The 13192-nt window shown below is 46.2% G+C and overlaps 1 protein-coding gene across 1 annotated transcript; it reads left to right on the forward strand.

Annotated features, from left to right (window-relative positions):
* The first annotated feature begins 1125 nt into the window (after nucleotides 1-1125).
* On the forward strand, nucleotides 1126-12878 carry LOC142581943 (uncharacterized). The gene is made up of 3 exons (XM_075691378.1): nucleotides 1126-1292; nucleotides 7193-7379; nucleotides 12269-12878. Exons 1-3 carry the CDS (start codon nucleotides 1263-1265, stop codon nucleotides 12694-12696), a joined length of 645 nt encoding a protein of 214 aa, XP_075547493.1. The 5' UTR covers nucleotides 1126-1262; the 3' UTR covers nucleotides 12697-12878.
* Nucleotides 12879-13192: the final 314 nt, after the last annotated feature.

The following is a 13192-nucleotide window of genomic DNA, read 5'->3' on the forward strand; positions in this document are numbered from 1 at the left end:
TAACCTCCCTGCCTTTCCTTCTGCACTTTTTCCTTCCTTCCTTCATCCGATTTGTTCTCTTTCGCCTTTATATTCATAATTCCTAGGCATGCGTTTATGCACGTGTCTTAGCACTGCCAAGAAATCTCTTTATGTGAAAGCATTTCCGTTCGTGGGCTCCTTTCTTATTGGCTTTAACAGAGCCTTATAGTCCCCGCAAAAAAATCACTAAGAAAACTTGTAACAGATTTAAACAGTGCAAAAAAATCATTATTCGGTCTATGTACCACCTGTCGGTCATTATTGGTGTAAAGAAATTGCGCGCGCAGTGCAAGCCAAAGCGAATAAAGAATAAAAAAAGAAAGAAACAAAAGAAAACAAAGTAAACAAAGGACAATGCCATGTAAGCACAGATTTCTTGCAACTACAGAATTAGCTTATAAAAATATAACAAAGAGTCCTTGCGACGGGTGTACGCGCACTAGCAAACGACGCTCATTACATCTACAGGAAAAATTGAGACGCTGCGCAGAATACCCGATGTCTAAAACATATTTACGTGTGGAAAAGGTATCAGCATTAATTTGACATTAAACTAAGTCACGAAAATGGGGGCATACAAGCGCGATCGGTTGAACGATGAACACGTCGCAGAGAGAGTCTCCAATGCAGGTCGCTCGCAGCGCCCTCGGCTCATACTTCGTTAAGCGGTGCCGTAACGGGAAAGCGCCGTGCAGCTCACTCGACTACATCATAGTGCACTCTAGTAACATTGTAGTCGCGAACAAGAAGCAATCATAGATACCTGTGAGAAACTCTATGGAAGCAATAGTAGCAATACAGAAATGGTAGCTATAAAGCGAATTTGGTGTTCCCCTCCGAAATGGATCCCTTGTATACTAACCCAATTTAAGGCAGCATGTTAAATTATAGCTTCTTATGACAATTTGCGGGCCGAATCACACTTGTTCAGATAAAGGCCAGGAGCATTGTCAGCTTTTCAGTTTATTGTGCTTTTCTCATTGCTGTCATCCCGCCCAAGCAACAGGAACAGTGGGTACATGAACGAATACAATTAGAGTCTAATTTGGGGTCGATACACATCAGATATACATGGAAAGCAACAACAGTGATATCTGTTATTTGTGGGCTGTTTTTTTCTATGCGTTGTTGCGACGAAAACACGTGACGAAGTCAGCGCTTTGTCGCCGTTGAATTTGCTCCACCGGAGATTCCCGTGGCCATCTTAACAAATTCGTGGGGACGACGTGACTCCAACCGCCATGTCTGCAGTTCCGGCGCCTGATAACAAAGTGAGTACACTCTTCCGTCTTCATCCGGACTGTAGAGCACTTTTCTTTTCTTTTTTTTTTACGGCGTTGTATTGTGCAGCTTTGTTTGGACTCGCGGTTAGTGCGCGATTTTGGCTCAGAAGGAACGCACGTGCGGCTTCTCGTCTCGCATTTCTCTCACACTCCTAGGCCTTGTGACCCGGGTTACAGCGCTTGGCATGTTGAACGTACCGCTCTCTCGCACTCACATGTTTCGTGCAGTGGTGAAACTTCGCACTCAGCAGTGTGCTGTAACGATGTACCTTGCTTGCCTGAGTTGTAATAGTAATCGGGAAAGCGAAACGTTTTCATTTGTTTTGTCGGGTTCTCTCTACTGGCCGCCATCATAAGTTGTGTTCAGATTCTCGCGTAGATGGTCAAAGAGAGAGCATCGAAGTGTGCAACGAATGAAGGCGACGCAGGCTTCTTTGCTGTCCAACGAGCAGAGGGCACAGACGAAAGATACTTAGTTCAGAGATATATTTACTTGAATCTAGGCGGCCCTGAATTTCAAAGTCAGAAAATAAACGTAAGGAAATAACTAAACATTGAGCAGTTTCGCCCGGAGGGCAAAACATTGAAAGTGATATCAAGTTGTAGCGTTCCGCTGAAGCTCCTCAGACGGTGTTATAAAAAATTGGCTGAGGTTTAACTCTAGTAAACTTAGTCATATCGAGCGAAAGGTCTGCTTGTTGGCTTGGTTTTGCGAAGTCTATGCAAGCTGCGTTTCATTAAAGTTATACGGGTGTCACACGGCGCACTTTTGATCGCTATCAAGCCCGATCCGGATCTAATTTCTCGGTCGTAATTGGCTCCTTTGCACAAAATGCGTGAGAGAGCCAATCGCAGTCGAGAATTTCGATCCGGATTGGTCCCGATCGCGATCAGAAGTGTACGTGTGGATGCCGGTATTAGACCACTGCCGTTCTCGCACGTTACACACGCCGCAGAACGGGTTGTCCGTGAAGTCGCGGTGAAACATGGTCGTCGCAGTCGAGCTCGCCGCCAGTCGAAAGGTGTGGTTCGTCAGACGTTCTTTGTGAGAAGCCGTTGCTTGCATCCACGGCTTCGTCTCCTTCTCCTTGTTGTTCGTGGCGTTCTTTTTTGTTTTGTTGCGACAGCGCGCCTTCTTTGTTGAACAACGGCGGCGGTTGCAGTAGCTTCGATCTTGGCACGCTTCCACGCTTGGTAAGATTCTCTATAACGTGCTAATCTGGCCTCCCTTTGCTCCGGTGTTTCAGAAGGCGATTTTGCCCTTGCTTGACATTTCGCAGCCTGCCGTCTAGCTATATCTACTAGATGAGTGAATTCAGCTTGTCGCTTGCGTTGAAGAGCAAGGCCTAGCCGGCGCGCCATCCATGGCGAGACTGAGTGACCAAGCGCCGGCGAAGCAGCCGTTAAAGGTTAAGGGCGCGTTTAAGGCCACTTCATAGTCCGACCATAGGTCCGACGTAGCGTTGACGTGCGTGTGCGCTGGGCACGGCGACGCCGCGCCAGTGAAAGCGCAGTGCTCTGTAGTAGGGCCGTTGGTCGGACGCTACGCGCGGCCGAAGTATCCGGTGTCCGTCGGCGTTCCCCGGCTGCAGGCCTTCGCGAGATGCGTGCCGCCCGCTCGTGCAACACGCGGTAAACCTCCCCAAACGGCTTCTGTCCGCGGCTGCAGGCAGGCGGCGACACAAGTTTATTATGCTAGCGCCGTCGCCTGCAGCAACTCGCATCCCCATAAGTGAAGTCAAATTCACATTTTTTTTTTCTTAAGAGGAAGCTTTAGCTCGGGCCCAACTCCGACGCGGCCTATTCAAGTACATGTAAAACGCAAAGACGTTTTCCTGAGATAACCCCTGGGCCGATTTTAATGAAATTTGTTGCATTTGATAGAGAAGGTTAAATTATAGTATAGTAACTGTTGGAAGCGGAATTTCGATTCAGAAATTCGAAAGTAGGAAAGAATAGAAGCACAAAGTTTACAAACTAATAGCTGTGCATCGAGAACAGATATTGCTGTTCTGTAAACGGCGACCACTAGATCACTGAAAGCGGACAAGCTTGGTATGGCATTTCATATCCTACATGAATTCGTTACGTTGTGTACAAGGGTTCTGCAAAAGCTGTATTGCCATACTACTAAGTTTTTTGAGATTCACGTGTAAAATATCAATTTTGTCCGCTTTAGATGTACTATGAGATTCAATTAAGATAATTGTCATATCTTTTTTTCATTGCTGAGTTACTGAGCTGTTGTAAGCTTGATAATTTCGTTTGCTGAAAATGTCCGATCTTCGCAAATTTTTAATAAAGAAATGCGAAAATGTGCGATTTTCGTAAACTTTTAATAAAAAATTGACGTCCTAAATTAAAAAATAGGAACCAACTGTAACTCGACTTAAAGTTTTTCTTCTAAATGCAACAAACCTCGTCAAATTTGGTGCAGTGGTTGCTGAAAAAGACGAATTCTCCTTTTACATGTATTTAGATAGGATCGCCCGAGCTAAAGCTTCTTCTTAAAAACCAGGCAGTTAACTGTAGCAAGTGTTATACTAAATGGCGTAGACTCCGAAAGGCGATCTTTCTGCAAAACTTGAACAAGAATAGCGCAGCTGTGAGTGCTAAACCTTTTTTCGAACATACGCAGCGAAATATGTAGGACCCTGTATATCAATGGGGTGCTTAAGCCGAAGGGAAAATATGCGTTCGACTTCCACAAGAATATGCATTTTAATTATGAATTTTGACGCTCGTGCAACGTTCGCTTATCGTCGGGTTCAGCGACATCACTGGACTCTGTCGCCGTTTTCAATCTGAAAGCATTATATGTCCCATGCGCCAGACAAACCGGTGCTGGCGTTGTCCGCAACGAGTAGCAGGAAATATCATGAGCGTGGATTAAGGTGGATTAAAGTTGATTAAGGAGGTTTAAGGTGGATTAAGGTAGACTGATGTAGATTAAGGTGAATTGACGTGGATTAAGACGGATTCACGTGGATTAAGGTCGGTAAAAATTAGAGCAAGGTGGAGTAAGGTAGAGCTTTAATTTAAGGTGACAACTTAGAGAAGTCATAATGCTTTCGCATTAAAATCATGCAAGGATACTTAAGTGATTGCCAATTTTTCCAACAGTGCTAACAGTGCACTGTCCTCGGCTGAGTCTGGCACGTTCGAGATGCTGCACCCACTCCGTGGCTGCACCTTTGGAAGTCTCGAACTATCCATCGTTATAGGGACCTTATCGCTTCTCTTTGTGCCCTGATAAAATCAGCATAATTTTTTCCATCTCGCAGAGTGGGCCTTTCTACGCAAGGGCGCAGTCGAAAACAAAGGGGTGGGGAGGCACGCCCAGGCACGCATACTTCTCCCTCCTCTCCCAGAAATTTCTCCGTACCAGGATACCTGGCATAAAACAACGTGCCACAACATGCTGCTGCTACTCAGTTATTCTTTTCCACCGGGGTCTGATGCTTTGTTTACTTCCTGTTCTTAAAAAGTGGTTGCAAACAAAGCTAAACGTGGAAACTTGCAATGAACCCCTACGTATGAGCGGTTTACGGAGAAGACATTTCAAGGCGAAAGCCCTAAATGTCTGTTTCAAGGTCACGTTGTGAGATACAGAAAATGTCGCGTGATCCAAAGAAGGCCAGAAGTGAATAAAAGCTTGTCCAGCCGGGTATAAGAGATGATTAATGATGAACAAAGTTAATTTATGATTGATAAGGGGTTGGATTAAGGTGAATAAGGGTGCACTACGGTGGATTACGGAGGATTAAGGTGGATTAGGGTGAATTACAGTAGGCTGTACAAGTCTTTCGCCTTCGTGTCTCAAAGAGGATCGCTAAGGACGCCTGCAAATTTTAAGGCGAATGCACTAGATCTCAATGTTTCAAGGTCGCGTTGTGAAGTACAGAAAATGTCACGTGACCGAAGGAAGGCCAGAAGCGAACCAAAGCATGCTTAGCCGTGTATAAGAGATGACGAATGATTAGCAAAGTTAATGATTGATTAGTGATTGGGTTAAGTTGGTTTAAGATATTTAAGGTGGATAATGGTGCATTAAGGTGGATTAAGGAAGGTTATGGTGGATTGGGGTGGATTAAGGAGTATTAAAGTAGACTGAGGATTAAAGCGAATTACGGTGGATTAAGGTGCATTACGGTGGTTTAAGGAGGGCTAAGGTGGATTAGAGTGAATTAAGGTAATTTACAGTAGGCATTACAAGGCTTTCGCCCTCGCGTCTCTTAGGCGATAGCTAAGGACACCTGGAAATTTTTTATCGAATGTCCGTCTCCTTTCGCGTTGCATACGTGCTCTGTGTCGTTCGCCTAGAGGTTGGACGCTTCGTGGTATTACCCTGAAGCTGTTGTGAAAACCGAGTGAGCAACGTCAACTTTTTCCCGTGCGTTCGCCTAATCAGGCTTTCTCCTCCACTAAGGCCATGTTTGCACGCGTCCGGCCAGCGTCTCCGAAGCGTATGGTGCGCGAGCAATTTGGCGTTCCAACTGGGAGCAGAACATCGTGGCGTTTTGTAGCTCAAACCGACTTGCTCGCTCGCTTCCTGTGCTGCTGCTCGTTGTGAAGCCCGGTGCAGCAGCCTAGCGGACGGGCGAGCGAGCCGGAGCAATTTGTCAGAAGTTACGATGTCCCGTTCCCACGTGACCGCGTTATGCGTCAGGAAGTCACGAAACAGTCATCACCTGGGAAACGAAACCGAAAATGGCTGTAGAAAAGTAATTCTATTAAATTATTGAGGTCGCTCCGATTCGTGCCAGTAAACTAAGGGTTATAGGTCTAGGACCTTCATTTAACGTAAAAATTTGGTCGATAATATTGTGTCAGCAGTCCTTTAATACCCTTGTTACATGAGTGCCCTTAACCGCGGCGGTTAAACTTAACGGCGGTTGCTCACTTAACCAAGGTTAGCCACAACCACAGTCTGCCCGAGTTACACGGGCATTCATGCTCACAGTGGGGAGAAATAAGGCTCGCCGCTAGTCTTAAGTTCCACTGGAATTCCAACACGCTGCGGTGCAAAATGAACAAACCAAGGTCCAAAATTAACGCTAGTTCTAGCATCAGATCTGTACAGCGTGAACAGCAAGAACACAGCGCGTGACGTAGACACGACACGCCTGACACCTCGTCAGGTGTGTCGCCGTCTTCTCTACCAAAGCGAACGACGCAGAACGTGCAATGGGACGCACCTTCACATAATCACTGCAGGCTTTCGTGCACATAATTCGTCGTGGAGGTTTTCCAAACTGCGCCGCGCATATAGTTCAATTAGTGTAGGAAGTTACCGGTATCACTCGCTCATATTGTCGAGATTCAGCTGCGCTTCTTTTTTGTTAGGTCCTTCGTGGACGTGAAGACTGCTTTCGAGCGTTGCACCATCTAGGCATACAGAGGCGTGCATTCCAAGTATTTCCGCGCATAGCGCCCAGATTATGTTCCCAAACCATTATAATGGCCTCTGCGGGTGGCATCAAGGTTTTAAAAGGCCTACAAAGGACACACCCTGCACTCTGCTGACGTATCGCCTGTCATCTTGACAGTTTGGGAAATGTAGGTTGCTCAAAAGCGAGGTCGCCAAGCTCGGTTAGCAGTTAACCGCGGTTAGCGGCCCAACCGCCGTTTCGCCTGCTGTGTAACCGAGCTAACCGCGTTTTGCGATAACCGCTGTTATATTAACCACGGTTCAGGCCACCCGAAGGGGTGCAAACCGCGTCGTCGAAAATTTAAATTTCCGCACGTGGGAAGCTAGTTGTCGCTACTGACTGATCACATGTCCAGCTCTTGGGTCCCTTTTGGCGAAATGGCTGAAGTGCGTTGCAACGGCTGCACGAACGACCCATATGAAGGATGCGGACGCCACTCGTCCGTTGCCCTCGCAGGCTGCTAATTCGCAGGCGGGCGACCACACGGACGAAAGTGGCGCCGAGCCGACCACCAAAGACATGGACATTCTCGCACCTGACCACTACGAGAGGCGCAAGGGGCACTACCTGCAGATGGCCAAGCAGCTGGTCAGCAGCATCATGGCCACGCAGATGCCTAAGCGGGAGTGTCTCTCCTGGCAAAGTGAGTCGTGTAGTGACAAAGAAACGGCTGTGGATCGAGTGCGCGTGTTGAACAGCAGCGAGTCTGCTGCCCCAAATAACTTCCGGTCACGTGTCTTATCATTTACGCTGGAACGAAAAGCGTTCTCCTTAAAGTTGGGTTTCGGTGCACGGAAAGCGCGATTTCACCTTTTCTGATAAAAGGAAGGAGCTCAATGCTTCAAGACTAATACTTTTTCTCTTCACTAACGCCGCAATTGTATAATTGTGATTATGTACAAGGGAGAAGTGTTGCAAATCTGCGGGACTGTGTTACATCGCACTCCTGGTACTCACCGTTGACGCTTTTGGCCGCGAAATTTAATGGTCTGTGCCAACGCGCAAAAGTGGAAGCCGTCCAGGGCCTATGTTTGTAAACAGCGAAAGGGGTCTTTGTAGCTTCACAAAAGTCGTTTAGGTCGAACAGAGTGATTACGAGGGCAGGGATTTTAAAGGGGCACTAAAGAGTAGCACTAGACTAGTTTAGACTGACGGAACATAACCTTCAGAACTGTATTTTCGTTAAATTTGCCGTAATAGTTCGATTATTATATGGAAAATAAAGGTCCAAATTTAATTTTCTTGATTTCGCGCCGAAAAAAAGCTGTCCATGTGGCAGCTTTTTCTGCATGCCCCTCGCGTCATGTACTGATGCAAATAAACATCATCATTGTCATTGTCACTCCAGCGCCTGTATGTTAGTGTGACGTCACGGATTATTATTCTTTTTCTTTGTAATTGGGGCGTTGTGTGTCGGCAGAAATTTTTTGAACTCGCAAAGTTCAGCCAATGGATTTTTTCAGAGTGAAATGTAGTTCATCCTTACCGAAAAAAGGGTTATTTACTTGAGCAGATGCCGTCATAATCCATGACGTCAAAGTTAGCCGGTGCGGGAACTTCACGTCGGCGTCGCCACTCGTATTTCTTTTTTGAGCCTTGCCTGGATTTCCAAGTAGGGTCTCATGGTAAGAGTAGTCTTTTTTTATATTGTAGAAAGTAATTTAGTAATACATTTCAAATATTTTTTGGTGTCATTATAACTTGAAATGTGTCCGTTTGGCTTCACGGGGTCCCAGGTATGGTAACTTGGGGTTCCAGGTACGGTAATTTTCCAGTTCCTCATATGCAAGCTCCTCAGTTGACTGGATGTTCAGTTCTGAACGGCATTACGTGTACCGAATAGTGCAAATAACCTTAGCTCTTCATTTTCCTAGACGGCTTCCAGAAAGCCTTCATGTTTGATGTTGTTTAGAAATGAGAAGCTATTTGGTATTTGATTCGATAGGTGTAGGTCGTCTTTTCTCGAACATATTTGCTATTCTGTTTGATTCAGCAGTTCCACTATTCAAACACCGCTACTATATATATATATATATATATATATATATATATATATATATATATATATATATATATATATATATATATATATATATATATATATATATATATATATATATATATATATGTATATATATATATATGTATATATATATATATATATGTGTATATAGACTGTGGCAAGTGTCAAGTAAGCTTCGGGAATCGTAATAGCATTCCGTTAGCTTTCTGCGTGCAGGTCTTGCCTATCCCCCAAGGTCACGATATACTTTCTTTAGTAAAATCTTTACTACATGACAGACGTATAGCATTTGCACGGCAGGCGCTCTGACACCAGTCAGGCCGTATTCCTGACCGATCACTTCGAGGAGTATGCGTGCTTTTTAATAGCGACGTAGCGTGCAGCGCTACGCTTCACTGGAGCGAGGGTCTCAACTTGGCGACGTGGAACTGGGCTACTTGGAAATTGCCCTTGTTGCACATGCGTGGTTGCTTTCTTCGCGTCGCGCTCACTCAGCCAATCAATGCGCGCTGTAAGAAATATCGCCGGCAGCGATATATCCCGGATAATACGTCCACATGTTGTAGCCAAGGTGCCGTACATATGGCGACAACGCAATGTCTTGGTAAACATCTTTCTTAACTAACGGGAGGGTATGAAAGCAAAAGGCGGCGAAGCTTATTAACCCACAGGTGAAACCTACATTAAGCATTATTACATTGCACTACATGACGAGACTTAAGCACTGTGATGGGAGGGGGGGGGTCACTCGAGCGATTTGGTAAGCACTCGTTTTGATTAGAGCAAACTTGCGCTCGCGTGTCTTTTGCGCTACAGAAGAGGTTAAGCACTATAGCTACGAGTTCATAGGCGCTGCATGTATTTCCTGCGGCTGTGACGAAACTGTTCTTCTCGAGCTAAATATCTTTAACTCAGTGCGGTTCTCAACTAAGTCAGCATGCTGATGCGTGTTTCCTTAATCGTTTCCACTTTGTACACGTTAATTGGGTCTGATGACACACATACTGTCAAGTTATCTGAGCAACTAATGCAGTCATACTTGCTTTCCTGCACGTAATCTTTTCAAGTTCTCGCCTTATCCTAACGATTTACAGTTCGTGCTTTTATTGCTCATCTCAGTAGTACCTTTAACTCTGAGGCAGCTGCTTCGCGTTGCTGTTTCTGAAAGTTGTTTACTTTGGTTGTACGAGTGGTTCTAAGGGGGCCCGGGGCCTCATCAGGCGAAGCAGTGCGCTTCTAGTGCCGGTGCCCCTGGGACAATTTTTGTGAAAATTTACGAATAAACTATTATTTTGTTTTATAGATTCCATTCTGGGCCACGGTCCAACCTTCGACGGCCAACCATTTGCTTTGTGTGCTTATCTCAGCCGGTTTGTGTCCACCGCGGTTGGGCAGTGCCTACATTGAGTTCTGCTGCTGCGGACGCGGGCGTGGGTACGATTTACGGCCGCCGCGACTGAGTTCCCATGGAGGCGAAATGCAAAAACGTTCGTGTACTTGGATTTTGGTGCACCACGTTACAGCACCTGTCACGTCAGAGCCCCCAGTGTTCCTATGAGACAAGCGTCAATCAATCAATCAATCAATCAATCAATCAATCAATCAATCAATCAATCAATCAATCAATCAATCAATCAATCAATCAATCAATCAATCAATCAATCAATCAATCAATCAATCAATCAATCAATCAATAAATAAATAAATAAATAAATAAATCAATCGGTTGCTTTGACGCCCGTCAGACCGTATTTCCGACCGATCAGTTTCGGATGTACTTACACCACAGACTTTTACACGTTACAGAAAAAAAAGGCAACCGATTACGGTTGTGTTACTTAATTCGAAAATATAATTGATTACAAAGACCAATAACTGCCGTATGAAAATCATTGAATAATTGTTAAAATGTAATAGATAAATCCTACGTTAGTTTCCTCGCAGCCTTTATTGACGTTGCTACAACACAGTATACCCGCCGTGGTGGCGCAGTGGTTTCGGCGTCATGCTACTAAGTCCGAGGGCGCGGGATGAAATCCCGGCCGCGGCGGTCGCACTTTCTATGGGGACGAAATCCAAAAACGACCGTGTCCAGTGCATTTGGGGGCACGCTAGAGATCCGCTGGTGGTCAAAATTAATTAGGAGTCCCCCCCCCTCCCCCCCCCCCCCAGTACGGCGCGCCTCACAATGATATCGCGGTTTTGGCACACGAAACACCAGAATATAATTTCAATTTTTTATACAGTAAGTGGAACGAGCTGGCCTGTCTTTTCAACGCGTCCTCTGCAGCCTTTCACACATTGTTTGTCTTCCCTAGCGATTGCTTTTCGAAAAATGTATCGGTCATCTTCGCTCGTTTTCTTGTGAAGTTACCAGGCACCTACACCGAAAACTTGCTCAATGTGCGCAGTGGTGGGGAGGGATGCGTTGTCAAGTACGGACACCTTGCGCACGAGGTAGTGATTACACAATGCCCCGATGCTCGCATCGGGGTCCTCAATATAGCGCAGTGCTTTTGCTGCGGCTGAAAAGCCGACAAATAAAATTGTTGGTGATTTTTTAGCATCAGCCACCTAACTGACCAATTCGATGGAACTAGAGACGCGCTGGTTCAAACTCTTGTCTATAGTCTGGTGGGGTCTCAGGATGAGGAGACAAAGGATCCAGGTCTGCCTGTATGAACATGCGCACGCGCTAGGCTGCTCCATGGCATGACCGGGGGCGTCCTACTGTAGTTCCCGTCAAATTCAAGATCTCATCGCTGCGTCGCGTGTTACAACGTGTCTCATCAATGAAACAACGGGTTACATGAAAGTGAGCACTGAAAAAAGAAAAAAAGAAACGTAATTTAACGACGAAAATGTGTGTGTGTTCGAGGAGAAAGAGAGAGAGAGAGACAGGGCGGAGAAAACAAAAGCGCAGGTTGACGAGGCAATAATAACACGAGACTTAAAAAAAATGTGGAGTTTAACTTCCCGAAACTGGTGAGGTTGTAATAAATGATGCCTTGGTGGGGTGCCCCGGATTAATTTTGGCGACCTGTGTGTCTTTGAATGAATTCTGGGGTTTTACTTGTCAAAACCACGATTTGATTATGAGGCACGCCGTACTGAGGGAACTGAGGACTAATTTTGACCACCAGAGGATCTCTAACGTGTCCCCAATGCGATTGGGTATCTTTAACGTGCACCCAAAACATGCTACACTGGCGTTGTCGTATTCTGACCACATCTGTATCCAACTGCTGCGGCCGGAAGTCGAACCCGCTACGTTGCACTTAGAAGTGCCATAGCCGCTAACCCACCGCGGTAGGTATATGAAACTCCGAAACCTACTCTAGATGGTAATGATTACATCATAAGGATGATGATGATGATGATGATGATGATGATTGCGTAATTTATACACAAGGGGCTATAACATTCCGATAAATGAACGAATGAACGTTTTTATTTATTTCTCAGAGAGAAACAGGGTATCCCCGCATTCCTCCCCGCCCCTTTCGCAGGCGAGAGGGGAGCAGGCGTGGGCACCGATGACAGCTGCCAGGAGCAGAATGCCAAGGAACGGCCGTCAAAAATGCCCTGCCCGAAACGAGGCGCCAAGAAAGAGCCGCAACGCGGTCGCGGTCGCTGTTCACCGCGCCGTCCTGTGCCGGCAGCGACTGTTTCGGCGACCGAGCAACCGCCAGCAGATAGCAGCCTTCACAGGCGCTGGTTCACCTGCCACTTGTGTTACAAGAAGTTGTCCCGCAAGAGCTCCTTGAAGAGCCACCTTGAGAGGCACGCGAAGAAGGCACCCTGGACGCACGCCTGCCCCAACAAGGCGCCCACTTCTGCGGGCTCGTCCGCCGATGCGCCCCCTAATGAGGACGAGCCGTTGGCCGGGCCGAGCAGCGTGCCACCGGGCATATTAGATTCTGAGCCAAAGAAGTAGGACTGGAGTTTCATCCTGCATTTTGGAAGGCACTCTCTTCCTCCACACTTGGGTCACGGCAAATGACTGTCATAAATTTGGAATAGCAAATTCATTTTTTTAAGTATGTGGTCTGTTCGTTTCGAGTATGGAATCGAATACTTCAACATCTCATTCGTTATTAAAAGAACAGTTGAAAAGCAGCCTGCTTGTATTTCATCTCTCGTCGTTAGGAACAACAACAACTCGCCTCGCGGGCAGACCCGCGAGGCGAGTAACATGCTCAGTGCTAGACATATCTGCGCTGATCAGGTTTCAAAGGTCTACTTGGCCTACGCAATTCATTTTGAGATCGCTGCCTACTACCGCTGGATTGTGCACGCAATTTACTTAATTTGTGCTCTTCTCTCTCTCGTTCTGGGACAGACCCTCTAGAGATTATATCCCATTTCCCGCGTGCAGGCTAGCCAACCATAACTTCCTCACGTAAACACTCATTGCTATATATCTCTTCGCT

Source organism: Dermacentor variabilis, chromosome 5 (assembly GCF_050947875.1).
Source record: "Dermacentor variabilis isolate Ectoservices chromosome 5, ASM5094787v1, whole genome shotgun sequence".
NCBI classification, from domain to species: Eukaryota; Metazoa; Arthropoda; class Arachnida; order Ixodida; family Ixodidae; genus Dermacentor; species Dermacentor variabilis.